We start from the raw sequence: 23221 nt of genomic DNA, 5'->3' as shown, positions 1-23221 counted from the left end.
TGTTTGATAGGGAGCCAGTGCAGTGTGGACAGGACCGGGCTAATATGGTCATACTTCCTGGTTCTAGTAAGAACTCTTGCTGCTGCATTTTGGACTAGCTGTAGTTTGTTTACCAAGCGTGCAGAACAACCACCCAATAAAGCATTACAATAATCTAACCTTGAGGTCATAAATGCATGGATTAACATTTCTGCATTTGACATTGAGAGCATAGGCCGTAATTTAGATATATTTTTGAGATGGAAAAAAGCAGTTTTACAAATGCTAGAAACTTGGCTTTCTAAGGAAAGACTGCGATCAAGTAGCACACCTAGGTTCCTAACTGATGACGAAGAATTGACAGAGCAACCATCAAGTCTTAGACAGTGTTCTAGGTTATTACAAGTAGAGTTTTTAGGCCCTATGATTAACACCTCTGTTTTTTCTGAATTTAGCAGTAAGAAATTACTCGTCATCCAATTTTTTATATCGACTATGCATTCCATTAGTTTTTCAAATTGGTGTGTTTCACCGGGCTGCGAGGAAATATAGAGCTGCGTATCATCAGCATAACAGTGAAAGCTAACACCATGTTTCCTGATGATATCTCCCAAGGGTAACATATAAAGCGTGAAGAGTAGCGGCCCTAGAACTGAGCCTTGAGGTACTCCATACTGCACTTGTGATCGATATGATACATCTTCATTCACTGCTACGAACTGATGGCGGCCATATAAGTACGATTTAAACCATGCTAATGCACTTCCACTGATGCCAACAAAGTGTTCAAGTCTATGCAAAAGAATGTTGTGGTCAATTGTGTCAAACGCAGCACTAAGATCCAATAAAACTAATAGAGAGATACAACCACGATCAGATGATAAGAGCAGATCATTTGTAACTCTAAGGAGAGCAGTTTCAGTACTATGATACGGTCTAAATCCTGACTGGAAATCCTCACATATACCATTTTTCTCTAAGAAGGAATATAATTGTGAGGATACCACCTTTTCTAGTATCTTGGACAGAAAAGGGAGATTCGAGATTGGTCTATAATTAACTAGTTCTCTGGGGTCAAGTTGTGGCTTTTTTATGAGAGGCTTAATAACAGCCAGTTTGAAGGTTTTGGGGACATATCCTAATGACAATGAGGAATTAATAATAGTCAGAAGAGGACCTATGACTTCTGGAAGCACCTCTTTTAAGAGCTTAGATGGTATAGGGTCTAACATACATGTTGTAAGTTTAGATGATTTAACAAGTTTATACAATTCTTCCTCTCCTATAGTAGAGAATGAGTGGAACTGTTCCTCAGGGGGTCTATAGTGCACTGTCTGATGCGAAACTGTAGCTGACGGCTGAATGGTTGCAATTTTATCTCTAATAGTATCGATTTTAGAAGTAAAGTAGTTCATAAAGTCATTACTGCTGTGGTGTTGGGAAATGTCAACACTTGTTGAGGCTTTATTTTTCGTTAATTTAGCCACTGTATTGAATAAATACCTGGGGTTATGTTTGTTTTCTTCTAAAAGAGAAGAAAAGTAATCAGATCTAGCAGTTTTTAATGCTTTTCTGTAGGATATGCTACTTTCCCGCCAAGCAATACGAAATACCTCTAGTTTTGTTTTCCTCCAGCTGCGCTCCATTTTTCGGGCTGCTCTCTTTAGGGTGCGAGTATGCTCATTATACCATGGTGTCAAACTGTTTTCCTTAACCTTCCTTAAGCGTAAAGGAGCAACTGTATTTAAAGTGCTAGAAAAGAGAGAGTCCATAGTTTCTGTTACATCATCAAGTTGTTCTGAGGTTTTGGATATGCTAAGGAATTCGGATACATCAGGAAGATAACTTAAAAAGCAGTCTTTTGTGGTAGAAGTGATGGTTCTTCGATACTTGTAACAAGAAGTAGAATTTACAATTTTGGCTATATGAAGTTTACACAGAACTAAATAATGATCTGAGATATCATCACTTGGCTGAATAATTTCAACACTATCAACATCAATTCCATGTGACAGTATTAAATCTAGAGTATGATTTCGACAATGAGTAGGTCCTGAAACGTGTTGTCTAACCCCAATAGAGTTCAGAATGTCTATAAATGCTGATCCCAATGCATCTTTTTCATTATCGACATGGATATTAAAATCACCAACTATTAAGACTTTATCTGCAGCCAGAACTAACTCGGAAGTAAAATCACCAAACTCTTTAATAAAGTCTGTATGGTGCCCTGGTGGCCTGTATACAGTAGCCAGTACAAACATAACAGGGGATTTATCATTAACATTGGTTTCTCTGGATAATGTTATATGAAGCACCATTACTTCAAACGAGTTATACTTGAAGCCTGCCCTCTGAGAAATCCTGAAAACGTTGTTATAAATTGAAGCAACTCCTCCCCCTTTGCCTTTTAGACGCGGCTCGTGTTTATAACAATAATCTTGGAGGGTGGACTCATTTAAAATAATGTAATCATCAGGTTTTAGCCAGGTTTCTGTCAAGCAGAGCACATCTATATTATGATCAGTTATCATATTATTTACAAAAAGTGTTTTCGTAGAAATGGATCTGATATTCAATAAGCCAATCTTTATCATTTGTTTATCCATATTGCATTTGTTTTTTATTTGTTGAACCTCAATTAAATTGTTAACCTTAACTTGGTTTGGACGTTTTTTGTATTTTCTAGTTCGTGGAACAGACACAGTCTCTATAGTGTGATATCTAGGTGAAAGAGTCTCTATGTGCTGAGAATTAACTGACCTCTGTGACAGGAGGCAGCTAGCAGACGGTCGGTTTAGCCAGTCTGTCTGCTTCCTGACCTGGGCCCCAGTTAGTCAAGTATAAACACTAAGACTATTTGCCATATTTCTAGACAGAAGAGTGGCGCCACCCCAGGAGGGATGAAGACCATCTCTTTTAAACAGGTCAGGTCTGCCCCAAAAGCTCGTCCAATTGTCTATATAACCTATGTTATTCTGTGGGCACCACTTAGACATCCAGCCATTGAGTGATGACAATCTGCTATGCATCTCGTCACCACGGTAAGCAGGGAGGGGACCAGAGCATATTACAGTGTCTGACATCGTGCTTGCAAGTTCACACACCTCTTTAAAGTTATTTTTAGTGATCTCCGACTGGCGAAGTCGAACATCATTAGCGCCGGCATGAATAACAATCTTACTGTATTTACGTTTAGCATTAGCCAGCACTTTTAAATTTGCCAAGATGTCAGGCGCTCTGGCTCCCGGTAAACATTTGACTATGGTGGCTGGTGTCTCTATATTCACGTTCCGTACAATAGAATCGGCAATAACTAGAGCACTTTCATCAGGTTTCTCAGTGGGTGCATCACTGAGTGGGGAGAACCTGTTTAATGTTTTGATCGGAACAGAAGAGCGGTGTTTTGACCCACGACTACGCTGCCTCACCGTCACCCAGTTGCCCTGCTGCAGGGGCTCTGCTGGAACCGGACAATGTACAGGAATCCCTGAGCTAGACGCATCCAAAGCCGTTTCTAGAGCCCTAACATTCTTACTGTCTTCAATTAAAGTTTGGATGCGTGTCTCTAATTCTGAAATCTTCTCTGTCAGCCTAACTGTTTCCCTGCATTTATCACATGTGAATCCCTCATCAGCGACAGAGATAGATAAACTGTACATGTGGCAAGAGGTGCAAATAACAATTGTAGGAGAAGCCATTACTCACCGTGCTTGATGAAATATTCTTACTGCGGTTCTTCTTCTTCTTTTAGAGTTTAACTGGCGGTTGGCAAACCAACTTAAGGTGCATTTACCGCCATCTACCAGACAGGAGTGTGGTCGTCGAGAATAGTCAGAGGGAATTATTCACCTATGCGCATACTTATATAAATATGTACATATTAAATACGGTAGAACAACCCCGTATTTTTGAGAAACCTCATAACTTGATTTTTAACAGTTTTAGATACATCTCCTAATAAATTAACTAAAGTAAGCGCTTTCCCTTCTTTATATAGGACTGATGTTAAACAACTACGCTCTTCCATATAATTATTACACTCTATTAGGACATGTTCAACTGTTTCTGGCTGACCGCAATAATCACAACCTCCTGTCTGATGTTTCCCTATACGGAGTAAAGATCTATTGAGACCTGAATGGCCAATTCTTAAACGTGTCATCACTGCCTCTTCTCTCCTACTTCCATCCCTAGATCTTCCCCCTCCCACATTTCTTTGCACACAGTAAAGATGTCTGCCAGTGTCATTATTATCCCACTGCTCTTGCCACATCCCAATCACTTTTTCCTGAATAATAGATTTCCCTTCATCTTTGCATAGAGGGACATTGATGTTAACCTCATCCAATTTCAAGGCCTGTTTAGCTAGAATATCCACCTCTTCATTTCCATCAATACCTACATGGGCAGGGACCCAAACAAACTGAACATAAACACCTTTACTATGCAGCTGGAACAATATATGGTAAACTTTGTATATTAGATCTAGTCTGCATGACTTTCCTGTTTTTATGCTCAATAATGCAGCTTGACTGTCTGAGGCAACTACAGCTCTGTTTATGCCCCCAGTATAATTCATAACCAACCAATTAAGAGCTAAAGCAATGGCAGTGAGTTCGACAGTATACACGGCAAGATAATCAGAAGTTCTTCTTTTAATTTTGATGTTATATTGTGGAATATTCACTGCCGCTCCTGTTCTGCCATTGTTGGGATCTTTAGACCCATCAGTATACAGTACTAGGTGTTCTTTAAACTGCTCAAAGTAATTTTGAACAACAAGCCATTCTGGGTTACCGCTACTTTCCTTTTTCAATGCCAGTTGTAGCTGCAAGTGCACTACTGGCATAATAAACAGCCATGGAGGTATTGATGAACATGGTACTGTCGAACTGAACTTAAATTGCGTCAGGCCTACATTCTGGGCTTTTTTATCTACAATCCACCCAAAACTATAGTAGTTAGACTTCTGATGTTCCCAACAATCATTCAACACAGCTTTTGCTGGGTGAACACAGCTATGACCCTGGAGATTGACCCAGTACGCATACATTAGCTTAACTCTCCTTAACCGCATTGGAAGTTCTCCAGTCTCAACCTGCAAAGCAGCAATAGGAGATGATCTAAAAGCTCCACAACAAATACGCAACCCTTGTGACTGTTCTCTGTCCAACCTAATCAAATGACTTTCAGCTGCTCCCATGTATGATAAACAGCCATAATCTAGGGAAGACCTCATGAGAGTCTGGTAAATCCTCAACAATGCCCCTTTTGCAGCTCCCCAGTTATGACCAGACAAACACCTCAACAAATTATTGACTTTTTTACACTTAATTTGAACATACTCTATATGCTGTTTCCATGTAAGTTTCTCGTCAAATATAACTCCCAAAAACTTCACAACACTCACTTGTTCTAACTTTTGCTCATAAAGTTTTAATGTAATGTCTTTATGTCGTCTTGAAAAACAAATAACTTGGGTTTTAGTAACAGACATTCTAAAGCCCCACTTATTTGCCCACTCCTCCACCACCACGATTGCATCCTGCATCTTCTTTTCCATGTACTTCAGATTACGTCCCCGCATCCAAAGGGCTCCGTCATCTGCATATAAAGACCTGCCTATACTTCTGTCAATTCGATCGAAAATGTCATTTATCATTATGTTAAAAAGTACTGGACTGCAGACGCTCCCTTGCGGTGTACCATTCTCTACAGCATATGTACTAGAATAGGCCGTGCCAACTCTAACCTCAATTTTCCTTCCAAATAAAAAATCCAGTACCCAATTATAAAGCTTACCTCCAATACCAAGTTTCTCAAACTTCATCAACAATCCCTCCTTCCACAACATATCGTAAGCTTTCTCTATATCAAACAGGACAGCAACCACTATTTCTTTGTTTGTCTGGGCTTTTCTCACTTCTGACTCCAGACATAGAATTGCGTCCATCGTATTTCTTCCCTTACGAAAACCACTTTGAAAAGGGCAGAACAAGTTATTACTTTCCATATAATATGTCAGCCTATCTGTTACTATTCTCTCCATTGTTTTCCCTAACTGCGAGGTAAGCGCAATGGGCCTGTAATTAGAAGGGTCATTTGCATTCTTACCAGGCTTCAGCACTGGCACTATGACTGCCTGTTTCCACACACCAGGAATCCTTCCTGTTTCCCAAACCAGATTGAAAAGCTTCAGGACAACATTAAGAGACCTGTCACTTAAATGTCCAAGCATAGAGTAGCAAATACCATCCTTGCCAGGTGTAGATTGCTTCACATTAGAGACAGCCTTCTTCAATTCAAAAATTGAAAAAGGCATATCAAGATCCCGACTTGTAATTCTTTTCCTAACAATAACTCCTGGATTTTCAGCTAAAGCCTCTTCTCTACAGCACTTAGCAGTGTCTGACAATTTCTCAGAACTGTGTACTTTAACTAAAGTCTCCACCAACAACTCTGCTTTTTCTTTATTACTAACAGCAGTCTGTCCATTACAAAGCAAAACAGGCATAGAATAATTCCTTTTAACACCATTCATTTTCCTAATAACTCCCCATACATCTGACAACTTAGTTTCTCTCCCAATTGTATTACAATATTCCCTCCAGAAAGCCTTTTTTGCAGCTCTAACAGTCTTTCTAACAATAGCCTGCGCTCTTTTATACTGGACTAAAGCCTTAAGTGTATGATTCTTCCTTATCTGCTCAAATGTCTTACTTCTCTCTTTTATTGCAGCGCTACACTGCTCATTCCACCATGGTACAGACTTTTTAATTCCTCTTCCACCAGTCTTTGGAATTGAGATCTCAGCCACCTGAAGAATATTAGACACAAATTCAGAGTTAAGTAACTCCACATCATTCAAACATCTTTCATATAATTCATCACACTTGCTCTCAGCTAAAACTTGAAATAATTCCCAGTTGGCTTTATCTAACCTCCATCTCGGTACCCGCACTTCATCTTCTTTAATTACATCAATTCCAACTGTTATAATTATGGGGAAGTGATCACTACCCATAGGTAAGTCACTTAACACCTCCCATGATGTAATACCTGCCATTCCACTCGATATAAATGTTAAATCCAAATAACTCTCTGTGTTTCTACAGCAATCATATCTTGTACCTCTACCATCATTAACACAAACAAGCGAATTCAATTCAAGGAACTCCTCAATAATCACACCATTTGCATCTGTATTCAGGCTTCCCCATAATACATTATAAGAATTAAAATCACCGCACCATACTATCTTTCCTTGAATCTGTCCACTTACAGCACCTAGGTCCTCAATACTCAACCTCTTATTAGGATTATAAAAATTAACCACTGAAACTTGATCATTACCCATCCAGATTTTAACAACTACTGATTCATACTCCTGTCCCATATTTTCAACTTTGTACCTCAAACCATCTTGAACAAATGTTGCTACTCCCCCACCTTGTCTATCCTTCCTATCATTTCTTATTGCTGTGTAACCTTGAATAATAAAATCTAACTGAGGTTTGAGCCATGTCTCCTGAATACATATTATATGGGGCCTATCTCCCAAATCAGAGATGTACTTCTTAAACTCTAGACCATTGCTGATGAGACTTCTCGCATTCCACTGGAGAATAATTATCATGAGACAGACGGTACACCACTCCATGTTTGAGGTTGACATGAAAATTGACTCATTTAATCTCTCTTCCACTAATTCCCAGCTAGTATTTTTAAAACCGAGGTACTTCTGCGCTGCTTTTACAATTATTTTAATTTTTTCCGTCTTCCTTTCGACTTGAGCAGTACAATTAATAATCTCTACCATGAACAAAACAAAATCATCTTTTCTCATGAGTAGAGTATCTTCTTTGATCTTACTGCATCCCTGACAAGCAGAACTGCATGCCTATACAGCCGCTGTTTTATTCACCTGTACAGTTGATTGAGCAGGTATTTTCCTAGCCGCTTCCGCAAATGAGACCCCAGTTTGGATTTTAACCTTCTGTACCTCTTCAGCTCTTTTGCTAACTGTACATCCCCTGTAAGCTGAGCTATGTTCACCTCCACAGTTACAACATTTCAAGGCAGCTCCTTCCTCACATTTCCCATATTCATGATCCCCAGCACATCTCCCACATCTCTGCTTCCCCTTACATACTGCTGCTACGTGTCCAAACTTTTGACATTTAAAACATCGAAGTGGTGGAGGAATAAACGGCCGAACACCATAACTCATGTATCCAACATAGACTTTATCTGGTAGAACCCTCTCTTCAAATTTCAACATGACTGAAAAACTATCACTCCTTTCCCCATTTCTGTTCATTTTTAGTCGTCTAACTTCTACAACCTTTCCTCCAGATACATTGGTTTTAATTTCTTCGACTGGGACCTCAGGTGGAATGCCTGTAATGACACCACGTAAATACTTTCCACTGTCCAGCAATTTTCCACTCACATTTTCACCTAAAACTTTACTCATACTAATTGCTCTCTCTTTGTGTTTGACATCATTACAGATGATTAACAAAGACCCATCCCGCAAGATTTTCGCACATTTCACTTTTCCAACCAGAGTGTTTATCTCTTTTGTAAGCTTAACCGGATTCCATTTACTAAACGACTCGCCCTCTTTAATCAATTTCACAACTACTTTAAACTCCGTTGCTACTTCTACTAATCCCGCACTGTGTACCTCATCCTTATCAGACTGGGAAGATTCAGTTAACTTTCTAGTCTTTTTTCGTTTTCGCCTACCTTTCTGAGTATGCCATATACCATCTTTTTCATTTTCCCCGCCACTGGCACCTACTTCCATTCCGATTTCACTTCCTGACACATCACTTCCCTCTGCCATCTCTCAGACCGTCACACCTCCGCTCTGGCGCCACCTGCCTCTGCTCTACGTCAACCCACTCCACGCCTCCAGTCTCTTACTGCGGTTGTTTGATGAACTTGTGGAAAACTGCAGCGTGAGAGAGGAGAGGAGAGGAGAAAAGAAAATGCTAATGACAAGCTAACGAGTGCTAACGCTTTGCAGGTGTGCTGCAGTCACGGAAGAGTGAACGATCAAAGTTAATCTGATAAGATTGATTGGTAATATCAGAAATATGGTGTGAATTAAGTTATATTTTACAATTAAAAAAACAAACAAACAGACAGTGATAGTAAGAAAGATTATAGAGAAAAAATATAAAATAAAAACAGCTACATGGAGCTATGATTAGCTACAGAAGGCCAACAGGAAGTAGAGAAAACACTGTCCAACAGCGACACCAACAGGCACCAGAATGATAAGAGAGATGAGAACTCCTGACCAGCCTTCATACAATGTCTTTGTATGATGAAAACATAAAAATGTCAGTCTTTGTTTACAATGATGTTTTATTGTATTAGCTACTACATAAATATCAAGCCTCATTGGTTCTTGCCAGTCTTTTGATCAAATGGCATGACAGAAGAACTAATGAGGTTTGATTTTGTTGTAGTATGCTGTAGTAACAGCAAAAATGATATGATCAGTTCCTTACACAAACTTTTAAAACTTTGCTCTGGTTTCACACTCAACTGGATTCGATCAAACCCTGGTGCGTTATTACGTCATCACAAACGTGCATGATGCATTATAGAAAACAGAACGTGGGTCTAGATATATATATATATATATATATATATATATATATATATATATTATTAATTCAGTGCTATTATGCGCAGCTGAGTGAACAACACAGGTTTACTGTGTGTGTGATGCATAAGGTGGTTTTCCGCTGCTTGCAAACAAACTCTTTTGAGGAGACAGTGGATTTCCAAATTTGTTGTCCTGATTCCACACGCTATGCACGAACACACTGAAGGCTAACTCTCGCTCGTATCCAAGGTAAATCATCAACACTATCATCCCTTACATGTATTATATGTAACTAAATACATCATAATAAGCTTTGAACACATGCACAGGTCACATTACTTCCTGAACAAGTGCGCACCCGAGTCCGTGTTGCTTTCACATTCACCCGAACCACGGGACGGTTCGAGTGCAACCAAACAAAGACCACTTCCTCCAGGTAGTTCACATTATGATTTTGTCATGTGGACTCGGGTGTGCACTGGGGTACCGAAGCCAAGACTACCTGGAGGAAAGCAACACGGACTCGGGTGCGCACTTGTTCAGGAAGTAATGTGACCTGTGCATGTGTTCAAAGCTTATTATGATGTATTTAGTTACATATAATACATGTAAGGGATGATAGTGTTGATGATTTACCTTGGATACGAGCGAGAGTTAGCCTTCAGTGTGTTCGTGCATAGCGTGTGGAATCAGGACAACAAATTTGGAAATCCACTGTCTCCTCAAAAGAGTTTGTTTGCAAGCAGCGGAAAACCACCTTATGCATCACACACACAGTAAACCTGTGTTGTTCACTCAGCTGCGCATAATAGCACTGAATTAATAATATATATATATATATAGACCCACGTTCTGTTTTCTATCATGCGTCATGCACGTTTGTGATGACGTAATAACGCACCAGGGTTTGATAGAATCCAATCGCGCTCGGAGTCCATAAGACCACAACAAACGATCCCAATGTGAAAGCAGCCTTAGACACTCCTGGTTAAGTGACATGAGCTGGTCATATCCACTATTAAATCTTATTTTGGTGCTGAACAAAAAGGTAACAAACAACAGTTGTTGTTCCACATCACTAGTGATTTATTTACAACAAAAGTATACAAGTGTACATATTTGAAATTAATGTGTTTATTTTTCAAGACAGGGAGGGGGTGAAAGGTTAAATGAAAAGAAAAACAAAGTATTGAACCAATAAAGCAGGTACTTTAACCATTCTATATTTTACAGACAACCAACCAAAAAATGAGGACTGCAGCATTGCTTGGCTTGCCGTGGTTTATGCGAGAGACTCCTAAATTCATGAAGATATGTGAGGTAAGCTGAAACCTTTAAGGCTAAACAAGGGAAAATTTAGATCTCTTAATTTGCAGGGGTGTGGGGACTTTAAATTGTTTGTGAAATTGGTTTTAAGTAATAGTACCTTAATTTTGTTTTCATTCTACAAAGCCCAGTGACCGTGAAGAGGATGTGATCAAGGGTGTGGTGATCGGAATCCTAGTGGTTGTGGAAAATGTGATGGAGCCTCTCCCAGAATTCTACAATGACGTTGCCCTGGTGATTGAGGAAGAAGTGGTGATGCGTCACCTGAGTGACATACCTAATGCTTTTCTGAACCTGATGGGCCTGGTGTATGCATTAAACCTTGACTACCCCAAAGGAATTAAAATTCACTTTTGAAGTGATACAGCGCCTGTTCATTGGAGTTGGATCAGACTCATGCACCGCAAGAGTTCACTCTTTGAAGAGCAAGTTGCTGAGATAAGAAACTATTTTCTCCTTCTTGCTACTATTAGCACTTAAACTGCTACACTGTTTTAAATATTAAGACCATTGTTATTTTAGATTTCATTGTTTTATGTGTAACATTGGTATTCATGAATTGTTTTTCAAACAGACTGTTTTCTTCTTACCTTGTCCTGCTTCTCTTTCCTTGTCATGTTTCTACGAATTACAATGGCAGACACTATTTTTAGACAGTTTAATGTGAATTTTTTCAACAGCTTTTATTGTGAATTCTTCATGTACACTTCCTGTAAGGTAAATATCTGATAATGACAAGGAGAGTTATTTGTACTATTTTGGCTCTAAAATGGGTCTGTGCATAGAGAAGTTTGCACGTGATCATATCTTTCAAGCTAATAGTTTTTGGGTGCAGTGCATCTGTTTAAAAAATAAATGCTGAGAGTTTCAATTTTGCAGCTGTCTTGATTTCATTTAAAAATCTGGTTCCATGTAGATATCTAGAACTTCTTGTCAAAGCAAGCAATGAAGTCTAGTAAACTCAAAATGTTAAGTTGTGATGTTGATGAAAAATTACTATTTTATGTCAATTAAACTTGGTTAATGGTTGTGAAAACATGAAAAATTAAGTTCAAACAATAAGTTTTTAAGTTGACTTAACAAAAAAATCTAAATGCTTATTAATTGATACAGTACGATGGCCCAATTTACTGCAAGTTATTTCAACAAATACATATAAGTTGAGTGAACTTAACTCCTAATGTTGGCTAAACTTAACTGAGTCAATGTAATAAGATGACTTGACCAAGTCAAGTTGTGTCAACAAATCATTTTTTACAGTGTAGATTTTCTTCCTGATCTTTCGTTATTCATTGACTCAGCAAAAATGCTTATGAAGCAGAAAGGTGAAGTATGTTTGTCGAACCCTGAGGTGTATCGTTTAAAAAAGATTGTACAAAAGGTGCGTCCTCAGACAATGCATAATGATATGTCACAACAATAATGGAGTAATGTGGATTTGTTTTTTTGTGCTGTTTTCATCCCTCATAATGAGTCATTTTAAAATATCTTCCCTGAACGTAAATGGAGCGAGGGATGTAAATATAAGAGCACAAGTTTATGAGTTAATGAAATTTTAAAACATAGATGTTATGTTTTTGCAAGAGAAACACAGCACAAAGGGAAATGAAGTTGAATGGATGAAGGAGTGGGAAGGAAAGACTGTTTTGAGTCATAAGACTGCTCTTAGTGCTGGGGTGGCTGTTTTGTTCTCAAAGACCTGCCTACCAATATCTTCTGATGTTATTGAAGTAATACAAGGCCGTTTAATTAAGATAAGAGCAAAGTTTGATAATGATACTTTAGAATTGATAAATGTTTATGCTCCTGTGAAGTCAATGGAAAGAATGTTGTTTCTGGAAACTTTATGTGGTAGTCTGAAACAATGTAATATGCAAAGTTTTCTAATACTGGGTGGAGATTTTAATTGTACAAGCAATGATTTAGATAGGAATCACACTGAACCTCATATGGCTTCAAAAAATAAATTATTGAATATGATTAAAACTTTGCAACTTTGTGATGTGTGGAGAAATTTTCATTGTAACGAAAGGCAATATACATGGGCTCATGTGAAAGAAAATTCTATCTCTTTAGCAAGACTGGATATGTTTTATTGTTTTAAATATCAGAAACAATGTTTTAAGTCTTGTTTTATTTGTCCTGTTGATTTCTCTGATCACTCAATGATAGTAGCATGTAATTTTATTAGTTCTATTAAAATTAGGAGTGCCTATTGGCATTTTAATAGTGCTTTACTTGAAGATGCCCATTTTTGTAAATGTTTTTCATTTTTTCTGATCTCTATAATCAGTACACTTTTAATTTTACTAGAGACATGGTTCAATCCATAAGAAGTCTAGAGATGGATATAGTGGAACTTCAGACTTTAAATGGAGCCACTGCAAATCAAAATCAATTGCAGGCTCTTAAAGGGAAAAAAAGCAATATTAGCACATCTATTAGGTACAAGGTCTCAGGGGGCATTGGTTAGATCCAGATTTCAGAATTCTGAAATGGATGCCCCATCAAAGTTCTTTTTCAGTTTGGAAAGGAAAAATGGCCAAAGGAAAAATATTCAGTGTTTAAAGGTGCCATATGCAGAAATTGAGGTAAAAATATCCATAACATGACCTACACGCATCAAAAGAATGAGAAGAAATAAGGGCGATGATGTCATAAAAAAATGTCAAGTTATAGTGCTGCAGAGATATCAACCTTAATTAGCATTAGCATTACTAGCCCCGGCCCGACAGGTGTCTTAATACCAGTTTCGGCCGTGGGAGGCGGTATGCGGGCGACATAACCACCAGCCAACCTGCAATACACGAATAACTCGCAGGGCGTACCTGGACCTGATGTCAGTCGTGTGGAAAGTACAGCCCACTACTTTCAGTTCAGAGAAGAGAGCGGAAGGATAGCTGAAGCCCTTGGCAAGAGACCAACACCCGCTACAGGGAAACAACCGCGCTCGGAATCACAAATCAAATCTGATAAGAATACCAGAGTAAACATCGGCACTGCTTTTAATCGCTGGAGACAACGGATGGACCTGAAAGAAATGAGGTTCGACTCCGAACTTGCAAATTAGATGCTGTTAGTATTTCGCTAGAAGTTTGTTTTATATGTTTGTGTATTTGTTTTCGGGAAGTTATAACATAGAAATGTATCGAAGGCTGTTCGATAAACGTGCTAATGTTAGCAATGGCTAACCGTAGCTGCGTTTGATAATTAGCTAGCTATAACTTAACGTTACCCATTTTATTATATAGGGCTGTGCATGTCTTTACTCATGTACATCTCATCAGTAAAGACGCTCCTGTAATTAGCAGATAAAACATTGCTTCCCGGGGTTAAAATATAGTTTTTTTAGCAGGGTTGCCTTGGTAAAATTCGCATTTTAGGGGCTAAATATCACGTTATTTGTATTGGGGTCGCTGTGACCAGCGGACATGAAAAACAACCACCACAGACTTGGCAACACTGGTTGGCATTTACTACACAGAGCCGTAATTCACTGACAATCTACACAACATCGATGTTAAAATCGCAGGCGATTCTTTGTCGATTTTGAAAGCGATTTTGTGTTAGTTGTCGGTAGACTAAGGCTCTGTGCAGTTACTGCCGCTCCACCTGAACCAGTGTTGCCAAGTCTGCGGTTGTTTTTCATGTCCGCGGTTTGAAGAAATCCCAATACCAATAATGTGATATTTAACCCCTAAAATGCAAATTTTACCAGGGAAACCCTTCCCAAAAATTTATATTTTAACCCCGGGAAGCAATTTTTATCGGGGATCCTCCCGGAAACGCGATTGGGCTAGTTTTGGACCAGTTTTAAGAAGCAACTGGGCAGGGTTTGTTGTGAAAACCTGGCAACCCTGATCTGAACGCACGTGCTGGAGATATACTTCTAATTACAGGAGCGTCTTTACTGATGAGAGGTGCATGAAAATCGCATTCGATTTTTTGCACACCCCTATGTATCATAACTAACCTGCTCTGTCTAGTCTGTTGGTCTCCGTGTCCTCTTTGCTTCGTGGTTTTTCTGTGCGTGAAAAAATTGATGTGTGGCGTCAAAGCATGTGAAAAGAGTCAATTGCGTGTGTCTCACGGTGAATGCTTGAGAGTTGGCACATTAGTTCTCAAGCAGAATAAAGGACAGGTTGATTATTGCTGTTTAGCGTTTGTATTAATCTATGATGTGTCCCTGTTTGCCTACAGGGACATAAAAAAATTAATTAAAAGTGATACGTGGACCAAGGTGTCTGAGATTGTTCATTTTAAGTAAAGGATCCTAATATTTCATCCACAACAATATTTAATGAGGTTATAACTCCTTGTGGTTAGTCTGCACGAGATCAACAAGCTTGTTTGCTTTGCGGACGCTTTAAATACAAAATAAGCATTCGATCTACGTCAGAGCGTCTGAGCGCTCACAAATCTTTCTGCAGCGTCGTGAGCAGAGCGGCAAGAGCGATTTTTGACGCTCTAGACGCCGGCGGTGTGAACGCACAGTTAGGCTTCGGCTATGGCTGTAGTGTTGTTGTGAAAGTAGGGGCGGAACATAGAGACTATGCCGTTTCTCGTTTGTTACTCTAGAGTAGACCAATTCACTTTATTGAGGCATACTGCCCCCATCTGTTATGGAATGTGGAGTATGACTTTTTTGCCAAACATTACAGATGGCACCTTTAAGGTCAGAAGATGGAAAAATTCTTATTGAGGTTTCTGACATTCGTAAAAGGGCTGTCAGTTTTTATAAAGAGCTGTATACCGGCAGCTTTGTCGATGATCAGTTAATGGCTGAATTTGTGGCAGATCAGCTTCCAAAAGTGAATGAGGATTCATAAACAAAACTGGTATGTTCTTTAACAATAGATGAAGTTTTTAATGCTTTGCAGAGTATGAAAACTCGTAAAGCACCAGGTTTAGATGGGTTGCCTGTTGAATTTTCTAAAGCATTTTGGCATTTGTTAGGAGAAGATCTACTTGCAGTTTTAAGTGATAGTTTGGATAAAGGAAAACAGCCACTAAGCTGCAGAAGAGCTTTTTTAGCCTTGCTCCCTAAGAAAGGTGATCTCAGAGAGATAAAAAACTGGAGACCAATTTCTTTATTTTTTACATTTAGATCAATCTTATTGTGTACCTAATAGATCAATACTGGATAATATATCCTGACTGTTGGGAAAAAAAAGGTCTAATTTCCCTAGATCAAGAAAAGGCATTTGATCGGGTGGATCATCAGTTTTTAATGGTATATTTTTGAAACTTTGGGTTTTCCACCTGCTTTCACTGCCTTTGTTAAAGTGCTCTATGAGGATATTGAAAGTGTACTGAAAATCAATGGTGGTTTGAGTAGCCCTTTTTAAATAGAAAGGGGGATTAGACAAGGATGTGCCTTGTCAGGTATGCTTTATTCAATAGCAATAGAACCTACGCTACATAAAATTAGGACTCGGTTTAGATGGTTTTAGATAGGAGAGTACTTTTCCACCTATAAAACTATCAGCTTATGCAGATGATGTATTGGTTTTAACCAGTGGACAGGATGATATTAATAAACTGGTTGATATCGTTAATGTTTATGCAAAAATTTCATCTGCAAAAGTAAATTGGGCTAAAAGTTCAGCATATAGGGTTGGAAAATGGAATAAAGGAGAACTGGACTTATCGGGTGAGATGGTTTGGTCACAAAGAGGTCTTAAATATCTTGGAATTTTTTTGGGTGATGAAATAATAATGCAAAGAAACTGGGAAAATGTTCTGGAAAATGTTGAAGGAAGGTTAGGAAGGTGGAAATGGATTTTACCTAAAATGTCTTTTAGGGGGAGAGCATTAATCATTAATAATTTAGTAGCCTCCTCATTATGGCACAGGTTATCCGTTTTAGAGCCTCCAGTACACTGTCAGAAAAAAAGGTACTGTGGAGGTACAATTTTGTTCCTAGGGGAACAAAAAATATAATGGTACCTTTAAAGGTACACAGTAGGTCCTTATGGGTACAATTATGGTCCCAAAATGAGTTATAAAGGTACAACTTTTGAGATACAGATGTGAAAGGTACATTTTTGTACCTTGGAATTACTTTATTTATATATATATATATATATATATATATATATATATATATATATATATATATATATATATATATATATATTTTTTTTTTTTTTTTTTTTTTTTTTTTTTAAGTTTAGCCCCAATTAGAGTAGGCCTATGTGTTTTTTTATTTATTATTATTATTACTTTAATGTGCCTCAACTCATGATAACATAAATACATATTACATTTATTTAAATGTAAAAAATACATTTTCAAACAGTGTACTTGTCCTACCTGTAAAATGAGACAGATATAATAAAAAAACATAAAGCTAATGAAATTATTAAATTAAATCTTTTGAATAACTGTTAAGGTTTTTTGTTGTTATTGTTGTAATATTATAGTAGTCAGAAAAGCTTTTTTTATTAAATGTATTTTTATTCATTTAAAACTTTTACATTTTGACCTTTGAATTATTACATTTTTAAGACGCCGAATGACATTTGGAATAAGGACAATGCGGAATGTCAAGATTTAATTATACTCAAGTAATTATATTTAAAACCTGCTTATGCAGACGTTACCGTTGATGTCGCTTTAAGAAAATTTCCCTCGCTTGGCTTGAGTCGTTCAGTTTAGGCGATTGATGCGGACGTGCTCTGACGGAACCTCGCACGGTTTTCAACGCGGAGTCTGTTTTGGAGTTAATATTTCTCAGGTAAATGCGGAATAATGTTATATAATCTTATTTATACACGTGGGACGCCATGTTCGGTTAATTTTGTTGAACTTGATGTTCCCCTGCTCTAGCCCGCTAAAAATGCTTGCGTCAGACTGGCTGGTGTAAGTTAAAGTTCGTTGGCCTGCAGGATGGAGCTGACTAGAATGTCTACAGCTAACTTAATAAAGGAGTTAATACAATTTGTTATCGAAGTCACTGAAGAGGAGAGGAAAAAGTTTGAAGGTGAGTAACGTTATGCTGTTACATACAAGTTTGAGTGTGTACTTGAGGATTTTCCTGGTGATATCCGTGATCTTTTTTTTATCCGCCTCTCATACCTTGTTGCTTAAATAATAATAACTATGGCCACTACGGAATATATTTGCAATATTACCATTTGTACGGTAGCCACTTAGTGATTGACGTTTTACATTTTGAGGCAAATTTTCCCGCCTTTGCGGGTATGACAACATTTTGTAATGGGCAGCAGGAGAGTTGCCCTACGCACTCCTTATCACACAGACATTTTGTGTAACGTTAGATACAGCAAAGCAACTTGATTAATTAAGTAAAAGGACAGCATCCGAGCGAATATTTATTCGTTACAAACATGACAGTAACGTTAATTTCAGATGTTTGTAAGCGGGGGAGGTGTCTCTCTCACTTTTAAAATGTAAATTCGCCTCCTGTAACGTTAGTTTTTTTTTTTTTTTTTTTTTTTTTTTCGGTAACGTGTGTTCACGGAGAGATTTTATTTTTCTTCAGTCTTTTTATTCATATCCCAAATGAGGGATCATGGATTAAGCGCTGAACACTCTAATGCAGGGATCTCCAACCCTGTCCTGGGGCCTCATGTACAAAGACTTGCGTTGAATTCATACTAAAACATTGCGTACGGACAAAGCTGTAAATGTGCGTACGCACAAAAAAAAACAGATGTATGAATCTCTGCGTACGAAGGATTCCACGCATATTCTCTTTGTACATCCCAATTAACGTAAAATTGAGCGCACATGCACGAGCACAACGCCCCACCCAGTCTCCTCCCCTAATTAAATCAATTTAAATATGGTAATGAGTCCACTTTGGCAAAAGATAGCAGTAAGAAAATGGCTAAGGCAAGCGGCAAGAAACGAAAGTTTACTGAAAGTGAATTGGAGGTGCTACTATCGGAGGTAGAGACTAGAAAACATATTTTATTTGGAACGTTGTCCTCTGGAATTAATAACAAAAGGAAAAAATATGAGTGGGAGAGTTTGGCTGAAGCCGTCAATGCAGTGGGATCTGAAAGACGCACTGTAAATGAGCTTAAAAAGAAATGGTCTGATATAAAGGTGGACGTTAAACGGAGAACTGCTGCGCACCGACAAAGTGTGGGCAGGACAGGCAGTGGTAAAGGGGTCGATGAACTTACACCCTTTGAGCAGAGAGTTGCCTCAATTATGGGTGACACTTTACTCTCTGGAGTATTATCTTCTGCTGTGGGAGACTCCGATTTACAGGATTGCGACGAAGGTAACCAATTTCTCGTTTGTTTTTACTTTGGTACATATAGCGTACCTATATTTCATTGTCAAATGCATTCAGTGTAGCGAACCAAAAGTATACACCAGAGATTTTACGGATCCATTTCATTTATTGCAAATGTGTGTGCCCCTTAAAAATGGAACGTACTTAAATTACAGTTAACATTTGCCTTTTTATTTAGACCCATATGGCGCAACAGCCGAAACATCCACTTCCCAGGAGGGGCACTCGGAGTCCGCCCCTCCTGAGCAGCCAGCGCCCACTGTGCCCAGCGTTTCCAGTGCTCTCCCCAGTGCTGACGCCCGTCCGTCTGGTCGCGTTTTGACACATGCTGTTTTGGAGTCACAACAGCAAATCATTATGGCCATCGGGGAAATTAACAGTCACCTGAAAAATATCACTGACGCACTCACAGACATAAGCCACTCATTAAAGGAATTGGTCAAAAAGTGAACTTTTGTCTCTGATTACCATTTATATTGTCGCAATCACATGTTGGCGGGCATGAACGGCTTGTTGGTTGGGCTGCACATAAATTGGTCCTGGGTCGGGGTCATCTGGCGGTGCTGCCACCTCACCAAGTGGTATGCCATGCCTATGCGCGACATTGTGCAGCACACCACAGGCCAGCACAATGCGGCACACCTTGTCAGGGCGGTATAACAACATCCCCCAGTCCTGTCAAGGCAGCGCCACCGACATTTCAGCTGCCCAATCGCCCGCTCTACAACTGAACGAGTGCGAGAATGGGCATTATTGTATCTGCGCTCTCGGTCAGTTTGTGGGTTGGTGAGGGGGGTTAAAAGCCACGTCTTTAGTGGATAACCGCGGTCTCCTGAAGGGTTAATTAATAATTATATGCAAAAAAAAAAAAAAAAAAACTACAATTAGATAGGATCATAACTTTAAAGGCACTTACCAAGAAGCCACCCATCACGCACCCTGCCAGCTTGGAGCCTCATCCCAACCATGCTGTTTGTAAGGATGTATGAATCATGGGTTGACCCAGGCCACCTTGCCACAATATTTGTTAGGCGCATTTGTGCATCACATATTATCTGCACATTTATTGAATGGAAATGTTTCCGATTCACATATGCAAATTCTTCTTCAGATGGCGCCTTTATTGCAATGTGTGTGCAGTCGATCGCTCCGATAACATTAGGAAAACCGGCTATCGCTGCAAATTGCATTTTAATGTTTGGCTGGTCAACTGCATTATATGGGAACCTTATATACCTGGTAGACATGCGGATGATCCCGTCCCATACCGCTGGCATTGCCCGGCTCAAAGACGACTGGCTTATTCCTGAGCGGTCTGCCAGTTCCCTTTGGAAAGAACCAGTTGCCAGGAAACCAAGTGTTGTCAGCACCTGCAAGGGAACGGGTATTGCGTGGCTCCTCATTGTCTCTCTCTCTAGATTCGGACCCAACTCAGCACAGAGCTCCAAGAGGACAGCCCTTGGAAATCTGAAACGGCTGATAAGCCAGTCATCATCCTGGGCCAGAAAATCATTGTGGTCCCTAAAAACTCGTTCTCTTCTGATTCTGCCATTAGCAATGTCCTCTAATAAGGCCAACGCTGCCATTGCCATAGACTAAGGGTTGTTTCAACCGTTATGCTTTTATATGTACTTATTTAATTGCATAATTTATATAATTATAAAAAGGCTTGTGTGACAATATATGTCAATTATTTTATAAATTGCAAATTAATTGCAATGCTTCCCACAGGTGGTGGTGCGAGACTTGTAGAACAATTTGTTGTGTAATGTTTGCAACTTCACTTTATTGCCTGTAAGAGTCGCCAACGGACAAAAACAATGAGAAATGAACGTACGCCAGACATGAAATTGGCTTGGAGGAACGCACATTCTTGCGTTAATTTCACTGTTAGTACATCCGACCGTGAGCGTGAAAGCTGGCGTACGCAAAGTTTTTGTGCGTACGCAAGGTTGATACATGAGACCCCTGGAGAGCTACCGTCCTGCAGACTTCAGTTCCAGTCCTGCTCCAACACACCTGTCTGTAATTATCAAGTAGCCCTGAACACCTTGATTAGCTGCTTCAGGTGTGTTTGATTGGGGTTGGAGCTGAAATCTGCAGGACAGTAGCTCTCCAGGAGCAGGGTTGGAGACTATTGCATTGTGTTTTTACTCATACTTAATATATAGAATATCAATTATTTTATTTATTTATTTTTTTATCCGGCAGTGTATTTGATTTCTTAAACAATAAACGGTAATAGGAAAAGCTTCAAAAACACTGGTTTAGTACATGCTTCAGTTTGATGGGTAATTAAATGATACTTTTCTTCTTTTTTGTGTTATAGACAATGATGTGGATGGAGGGACTGTTGACATCGGACTGACTGAGTCAATGATTTCATTACTTTTTGAGGGATCATTTAAAAAACAAGCAAAATTTCATCGATTTGTTCAGCAGATGAAGGAGACAGTGACATTAACTCTTGAACCTGTGCCTGTAGAAAGCCAGTCAAGAGCTGGAGCAAGGTAATTGCTGTTTAATAATATTTCATTTGTTTCAGAGAGCTATTCTTAAAGCAAATCTTAAAAGTAGCTAGGTTATTTCCCATGCATGCTTCTCTACATTTTGCTTTGCTGTACTTTTACTAGTGCTTAGTTTATTAATTTCTTGCATCTGCAACAATGTATTAGAGGTGCTCTAAAATTTCTGCCATTTTCTTTGTAAAAAATATCAACAGAAAATACAACTTGAGCAGATAAGATAACAGAAGCTTTGACATGGAGAGTGTACAGTCTCAGCCCAGGGTGCCCAGCATTTTTGGTGCATCACTATTTATGTTTACTATAGAATTATTTATTAGGTTCCCACAGTGTATGAATTGACAACTAAGATGATCAAGTAATGGGTATGGCACATATTTTAAATAAAACTTGGTAAAATTCTGAAGTTAGTGTTTTTGTTTATGTAATTATTTGTCTTTTCAGTACTGAAACCGTTACTTTACTGTATTTGTGCTATTTTATGTATACCTGCAACTCTGCAATGTCTAAATATTACTTTCTCTTTTGCCAATAGTAATATCAGCCCATCAACAGCTTTCCCTGCATTTTTTGAAGTTCCGAAGTTTCCATTTGATGTTCAGGCCAAGTTGGACCGAAAAGAATGCAGACTAACGTCATCAGACCAAAACAAAATTATTAGAACGTTGTATGAAATCATGGCTCAGTACAAAATGTATTTCTCATTACCTATACCTGTTTTAATTGCTTACATTCCATTTTAGACAACATTTAATGCTACACTCATGTGTTTAAAATATTTTTGTAGGTATCCAACTACAGAAGAGTATGTTCAAGTGGCTAAGGCCCTGACTCTGAGGTATCCCTTTTTAAAAGACAAAGAGGGCAATGGATAAGTAGCTGGTTTACCTTTAATGTTCTACTTTTGGTTCTTGGTTAATGGAGTTTATTTTGTGAAACTACTTTTCTTTTTTTTTTTCCTTTTTTTTATAGCACACTTGGCACATGTCTCTGAAACGCAAGTTTAAATTTGAGCGGACACCTTTGGCTGGAGTTGAAGAAGTGAAAAGACTTAAACAGAAGTTTGGTCATTCAAAAAAGTCTCTGCAACCTGAAGAAAGCAGTTGCAAAGAAATTACAAGGCCTTTGGTGAGAGCATATTTTAATAATATTAATATTTTTACACTTGTTACCAGTGTATTGTTCTCAAATTAAAGGGTTAGTTCAACGAAAAATGAAAATTAAGTCATTAATAACTTACCCTCATGTCGTTCCAAACCCGTGAGACCTCCGTTCATCTTCTGAACACAGTTTAAGATATTTTAGATTTAGTCCGAGAGCTCTCAGTCCCTACATTTAAGCTGTGTGTACGGTATACTGTCCATGTCCAGAAAGGGAAGAAAAACATCATCAAAGTAGTCCATGTGACATCTGAGGGTCAGTTAGAATTTTTTGAAGCATCGAAAATACATTTTGGTCCAAAAATAGCAAAAACTACGACTTTATTCAGGA

At 38.6% G+C, this 23221-nt stretch overlaps 2 protein-coding genes and 1 long non-coding RNA gene across 4 annotated transcripts; 1 reads left to right on the top strand and 2 right to left on the bottom strand.

Moving 5' to 3' along the window:
• Window positions 1–3657: 3657 nt before the first annotated feature.
• LOC113116923 (uncharacterized) lies at window positions 3658–7848 on the bottom strand. The gene is made up of 2 exons (XM_026285220.1): window positions 6703–7848; window positions 3658–3781 (listed from the first exon to the last, which is right to left on the bottom strand). The coding sequence occupies exons 1-2, from the start codon at window positions 7826–7828 to the stop codon at window positions 3684–3686; spliced, it is 1224 nt and encodes a 407-aa protein (XP_026141005.1). The 5' UTR covers window positions 7829–7848; the 3' UTR covers window positions 3658–3683.
• Window positions 7849–18519: 10671 nt separating this feature from the next.
• LOC113116922 (putative nuclease HARBI1) lies at window positions 18520–21171 on the bottom strand. 2 transcript variants are annotated; one of them, XM_026285218.1, is made up of 3 exons: window positions 20122–21171; window positions 19674–20037; window positions 19524–19533 (listed from the first exon to the last, which is right to left on the bottom strand). In XM_026285218.1, the coding sequence occupies exons 1-2, from the start codon at window positions 20795–20797 to the stop codon at window positions 19691–19693; spliced, it is 1023 nt and encodes a 340-aa protein (XP_026141003.1). In that variant the 5' UTR covers window positions 20798–21171; the 3' UTR covers window positions 19524–19533; window positions 19674–19690. The 2 variants fall into 2 exon arrangements, with proteins under 2 accessions (XP_026141002.1, XP_026141003.1); XM_026285217.1 differs by having other exon boundaries at window positions 18520–20037.
• A 295-nt stretch (window positions 21172–21466) lies between these two features.
• Window positions 21467–22949, top strand: LOC113117871 (uncharacterized). Its single transcript, XR_003294208.1, has 3 exons — window positions 21467–21715; window positions 22266–22424; window positions 22518–22949. It is a non-coding gene; the product is annotated as an uncharacterized LOC113117871 (long non-coding RNA).
• Window positions 22950–23221: the final 272 nt, after the last annotated feature.

Source organism: Carassius auratus, chromosome 17 (genome assembly GCF_003368295.1).
Source record: "Carassius auratus strain Wakin chromosome 17, ASM336829v1, whole genome shotgun sequence".
Classification (NCBI taxonomy): Eukaryota; Metazoa; Chordata; class Actinopteri; order Cypriniformes; family Cyprinidae; genus Carassius; species Carassius auratus.
Note: the sequence above shows the minus strand (reverse complement) of the source record. Positions and strands in the feature narration are given on the sequence as shown.